The sequence below is a fragment of the Octodon degus genome, unplaced genomic scaffold (genome assembly GCF_000260255.1).
Source record: "Octodon degus isolate 3935 unplaced genomic scaffold, OctDeg1.0 scaffold00102, whole genome shotgun sequence".
Taxonomy (NCBI): Eukaryota; Metazoa; Chordata; class Mammalia; order Rodentia; family Octodontidae; genus Octodon; species Octodon degus.
Genome location: NW_004524678.1, coordinates 10,244,233 through 10,250,080, shown reverse-complemented (window position 1 = coordinate 10,250,080; position 5,848 = coordinate 10,244,233). Strand labels below are relative to the sequence as shown.

Genomic DNA, 5,848 nt, shown 5'->3' with positions numbered 1-5,848 from the left:
CAAGTAGGTGCTTTAGACCACTGAGCCATCTCTCCAGCCCCGTGTCGGGCACTGTTAAAGCCTCCAGGGGACATGAATTGGAAAAGGAGTGATTGCCAGTGGAGGAAATACCGGCCCAAACATGTTGTTAGAGGGTATTTGTTTCCATGGTCCAGAAAAAGTCTAATAGCATGTTCCTTTGGGGGACTGTACACCCCCTAATAAATTTGTCACACTCATTTTTCTGAAATATACATTGTTTCCCTGTATTACAAATATGATGGTGTTAATTTTTAAAATCTACCAGAGGAAGGTTTTTTTTTTACTTTGTATCATGATAGACTAAAAAGTGTTTCATAAATTACCTTGTGTTGGTTTTTTTTTTTTTTTTAAACTAATATCTCACAGGTATAATCCCAGCACTCAGGAAGCTGAAGCAGGAGGATCACATGAGTTTGAGACCAGTCTGGGTTACAAAGTGAGTTCAAGGCCAGACTGAACTGCATAGTGAAACCCTGTCTCCAAATACATACATACATACATACATACATACATACCAGTGTCTTGGCTGGGGATGTGACTCGGTAGTAGTCACATATATGAAACCTGCAGCTCTGTCTCCAGCACCACAAAAAGTAAGAAAAATATAGACTTTTAATCTGTAACTGCTTTTTCTTTCTTTATTTGATAGTCTCACTATGCAGTTCAGACTCATGTCTCAGCCTCCCCAGTGCTGAGATTACAGGCATACACCACTGTGCCCAGTCTCAGGGCCAGCATGGCATGCAGCATCAGGAATCTGTATCCTTGTACTTACCAGCAAGTGTTCAAACCTCCCCAGCCCTGCTTTAACACTAATAACAGTTTTATAATTTTATGTTAGCATTTCATACTTCTTTTAATACTTTACCATACTCAACTTTTTAAGCTTCTCCCTTTAAAAAAAAAAAAAAAAAAAATGTATTTAAAGCATCTGCCGGGGCCGGGGAGATTGCTCAGTAGAATAAACGCTTCCCCAGCAAGCTCAAGGGTCTGAGTTCAATCCCCGGCTCCGCAAAAAAAAACCCCAGAGTTTAAATAAATAAATGAATAAAACATCTGCATCTGAGTTTAACAGTGTTTTTTTCTGTTTTTCAGTTACTTTTTTTTCTCCCCAAAACAAGCCCTTGCTGTGTAGCCCAGGCTGGCCTCAAGCTCAGGGCACTCCTCCTGCCTCCTGAGTGCTGGGATTATAGGCATGCACCGCTATGCCTGGCTTTGGGTCCTAGTTTCTGCTCACCAAACAGCACTGCTTCAGTTGAGGCATTTTTTTTTTTTTTTTTAAGTAAAGTAGCAACAACTGCACATTTCAGGATCACTTCATGAAAACTTTAATGTTTCTTGGAAAATTTTATATATCAATATTAGTTCTAATTATTTTTATTCTATTTAGAAGAAGTATAGAGATTGTATTGGTGTACTTGGTTCTGCTGATAATGAATTGACCCGTAGACTTTATTACTATAATAATGCGTTGACCTCTAAGATGTCGAGGCAGTTCTTACATGCATTTTACAATTCTTTTAGTCCTCCCCAAGAAATCCCACATGGAAATTTGATACGACTGGCTGTGGATGAGTTATTCTGCTCCAAGATTGAATTATGTGAAGAGCATGGGTGAGCAAACAGCAGACATTTAAGATGAAAGTACTTCTATTTTGTTTTTAAGGAAACCAACAGATCCGTATTTGGGAAGCCTAGCACTTTCTGAATTATTCTGCCATCTTATGTTGTATTTTCATTTTCAGATATCTCTAGAAAATATGCTGTGACAGCTAATTCATAAATACAAAACAAATACCTTTTCTTTTTTCTCCCTTGCTTAGTAGGTATACTAAAACCCTCATTAACCAGGACCTAACTCATCACAGCCCTCAGCTGGATTCTTTTCCCCTGTGTTCCCTATTTAGGAGAAGGATTAATTTCAACCAAAAAGTCTAACACAGAAAGAAACATCTAGAGGAGCAAAACACATTGATCCTAATCAGTTAGCAATTTATGTGTCTACGATATTGTACAATGAGAATTAATATTTAGAAGAATGATCTTATAGTTATTTAACCACAAAGAAAGACAAAAACATGGTCACTTAATTATTAAGTCTAAAAACTGAACTAATATATTTTAGCAATAACATTGAAAATTTTTTTTTGGTTAACATAGTCAGCAATGTTTGTTGACTGAAGACTAATGCCCTGAGCATTCCAGTTAATTGAAATTTTACTATATAGCATTTGTATTGTGGTTTTCATTTCTGTGAGAGAGAGCGAGAGAGAGAAAGCCTTTATAACAGTTCAGCAGACTCACATTTTCATAGTCCCTAAAACACTTAGCTAGCTTTTCCAGGTTTTTAAGGAATCACTTCTAGCATAGACATAAACGTCCAAGGCCATACCATTACCCATACCTCTAATAGATAATAATGCTTACTAGAAAATTAAAGTCATACATAACTCGAAAGAGCAGCTTAATCCCAAGTATAATAATGTTCACGCCCGTTCTCCATTCTAGGTGTGGTGGCTTAAGAGAATTTTCCCAACGAGTCTTCTGCCACGGAGCACCTCCTTTTGTTGTCTTAAATATGCAGCATTGGAAATCTGAAGATCTGGCATATGTACCCTATTACTTGGATTTATCTGATCACAAGTAGGTGTTTTTTTTGGTTTACATGTTTCAAAAAAAAACTAGTTTAAAAAAAAAAACTAGGAAAAAATAGTTTATCACAATTTTGATTAGCCATTAAGATACTGCTTTAAAAACTCTTAGCTATTTCTAAATTTATATATTCCAAATAAGATTAGAATCTATTAAAGGAGAAGTGGGCTGGGGAGGTAGCTCAGTGGCATAAGTGCGGGTCCAGGGTTCAATCCCTGGCATAAAAAAAAAAAAAAAAAAAAACCTTAAGGGCAAAGTCACTAGCAGTGCATAGTGACATCGAACAGACAGACTTGAGTTCAAATCCCATCCCATCCTTCACGAGCTATATAGGGTGAGTAATTTAACAAGTGCATACATGAGGGTTTTCTTTTTGTTTGTTGGCAGTACTGGGGATTCAGTCAAGGGCCTCTTAAATGAGCTGCATCTGCCTCAACCTACTGGAGTGCTGGGATTACAGTCGATGCCACTATTGCCCAGTTCAGTTTTCTTATCTATAAAATAGAGGTGACAGTTTCTACTTGGAAGCTAGCCAGGCATGGTGGCACACACCTGTAATCCCTGCACTCGGGAGGCTGAGGCAGATGGATCACTACAATATTGAGGCCAGCCTGAGCTACATACTTAGTTCAGAGCCATCCTGAACTGCATAGTGTCTCAAAAAACAAAAAAAGAAGAAAACACAGAGACTGGGGATTTGGCTCATGGTAGAACACTTGCCTAGCAAGCTGGAAGCCCTGAATTCAGTCCTCAGCACCAAAAACAAAAAGAAGAGGGTTCTTCTAACTTTTGCCTCTAACAGTTTACAGACTATGAGTTTATCTGTTTTAACTTCTAAATTGTATCAATTTTAAAATACTTTGTTTAAAACTTACAGTATATTGTTTATATGGATGGATATCTTTTTCAGGAAACAATGCAGTCTTATTTTAGTTCAGAATTGAAAGAGTGATATTTCTTAAAATAAGGTACTACACTTGCCTGCCACTCTCGTCTAACTTGCAGATACTTGTTGGAAGGTGCCACGTTATTTAACAAAGAGGAGCACCATTATTCCGCAGCTTTCCAGATGGACGGGCACTGGATGCACTATGATGGCCTCAGAAATGTGAATTTAATTTTGTTAAATAAACCCCCAGAATTTCTCCTTTTGTCATCACTGGTTTATATTCGAGCAACAGAGAAATAAATATAGACTGATGCTAAATTCAGTTGTTTTCCCGCCTGCCCGTGCCCCAGCAAGATGAAGGGCTTTTATGTCGTGTATACTTGGTATCCAAGGAAATAGTTCAACTATACTAGTTTCAGAGATGTACTTCCCAGTGTTCTGCTCCAGGTAAATGTTTTATATAGAAGATCTATGCAAAAATTTGTATTTCTTTTTTATATTTCCTGGGTTATTTTTATACAAGCATATTTTATGTTGGAATACAATGTATCTGTAGCCTTTGTATTTTTTATTTATATGTACTGCAAAAGTTTTTACAATTCTAACCTTAAATCTAAAGAAATGTAAGAAAATACTTTGTCACTTGAATTATAAATTGTTCTTTTTGGATATCCAAGTAAAACCTGGGTAAAAGTCAGTATTTTAATTTACATAAATTTAAAAGTTCAAGATATATTTGACTATACTCTTTGCCCTACCTCAACTGTAATCCAAAGTGCACTATTGGGATTTAGTATGGATTTGAATGTACAGTTTATGGAGGACCTAATTTTACCCATTGCTTTGCCTAATTTCTTTGCAGCAATTTTTAAAAATAGTCATTTGAGAATTTTTTTCTGGGCTTACATGATTTCTTTATAGTGGTGAATTACTGTAACTACTTGCTGAAATACTGTAAACCTGCTGGTGGATTTCCAAGTGTTAAGTAAGCTTCCAACCCTAAAGTTATTGTTCAAAATAAATTATATAAGTACCCTAAATATTAGTTTCACAGTTAAATGTAATGGAAATTCTCCAATAAAAAATGATTTTACAGAAAAAGCAACTGTAAAAACTAATATGCAACTGGATGCTTCCTAGTGTTGGGCTAACACAAATGTCCTTCAAACTTATAAGTGGCCTACTACTGTACTCATCTCCAGCCCAGTATCTCTTCACCTAGTGAGGTTTTATTTTGCCACAGAGGAAAAAGTAAGATTTTGCTGGCTCTCTTGTAGATAGTAATTGGTACCATAAAGCTTTGACTTGCAATATAAATCACTAGAATTTTATAGATGCCAGAATATTTTTTATAAAGATTGGTCTTCCTTTCTGAAGGAAAATAATGAAGATTCTCAAGGGAAAATACTTTTCAGAGCTTATCCCTGTTCATTTTAGTGTTTACATTCAACACAATCTGCTTTAGGTTTGTGGTTGAGATTAGGTGCAATATACCTGAAGATGTCTGTGTGACTACTCAGTTCACTGCCGTATACCAAATTGCTAAGGTTTCATTCAGTAAATTAAATCTCACATTTGCCTTGGTGCCGTGTTGAGATAACTTTCTCTAAGAACCGACAAATGTGGATGAAACATTGCTGAGAATTCCTCACTGAGTAAATACTACGAGAAGTACTTTTATACCGAAGATAAATATGATTTATTTTACAGAAAAAAAAAAAAACTTATCCTAGAATTTATTTAAATAGTCCCTCCTAAGTGTAAAAACTAGGACTTGGTTCACAGTAAACTTAACCCATAACATATTACTGCATGAATCAAAATATATAAGAACTCAAATACTAGAATATATATAAGTGGTATAATTAGCAAATTATTAATATCATTAGTAAGTTATTCCTAACACAGATTTATTCTTTTAAGAATTGCACTTTATTTGGAATATTAATCACAAAACAATGACAAACCTACCTCACAGGGTTGTTGTGAGGATTAAGATGTTCGTTAAAATCTTGACTACCTTGAACGTGCTAATAAACACAAATTTTCTACCTCTTATGTATAGGCAGTCTCCAATTTTTTCTTGAGTTTTTCAGATATTTTAGAAAATATTTAGGCAGTAACTCATATCACTGTTAACTTCATGTATAATGGGAGTTAAATGTATCTTTGTTGTTGTAGTCATGCCTGGTTGGTAGCAAGAAAAAATTACCTGTGTGGGGATATAGCTCAGTGGCATAAGCGCATGCCTGGCAAGCACAAGATCCTGAGTTCAATCCCTGACAG

The 5,848-nt window shown here is 35.8% G+C and overlaps 1 protein-coding gene across 3 annotated transcripts in view; it reads left to right on the top strand.

Annotated features, from left to right (window-relative positions):
- The window catches only part of CUNH14orf28 (chromosome unknown C14orf28 homolog), a 9,573-nt gene extending 3,974 nt beyond the window's left edge, over positions 1 to 5,599 (top strand). Inside the window, exons 3-5 of one of the 3 annotated variants that reach the window (XM_023723765.1) lie at positions 1,546 to 1,635; positions 2,530 to 2,664; positions 3,679 to 5,599. In XM_023723765.1, coding sequence (XP_023579533.1) covers positions 1,546 to 1,635; positions 2,530 to 2,664; positions 3,679 to 3,862 — 409 coding nt within the window. In that variant the 3' untranslated portion in view covers positions 3,863 to 5,599. Of the gene's footprint in view, positions 1 to 1,545; positions 1,636 to 2,529; positions 2,665 to 3,641 lie in introns of all 3 variants that reach the window. The other 2 variants (XM_004638781.2, XM_023723766.1) reach the window with 2 other exon arrangements.
- Positions 5,600 to 5,848: the final 249 nt, after the last annotated feature.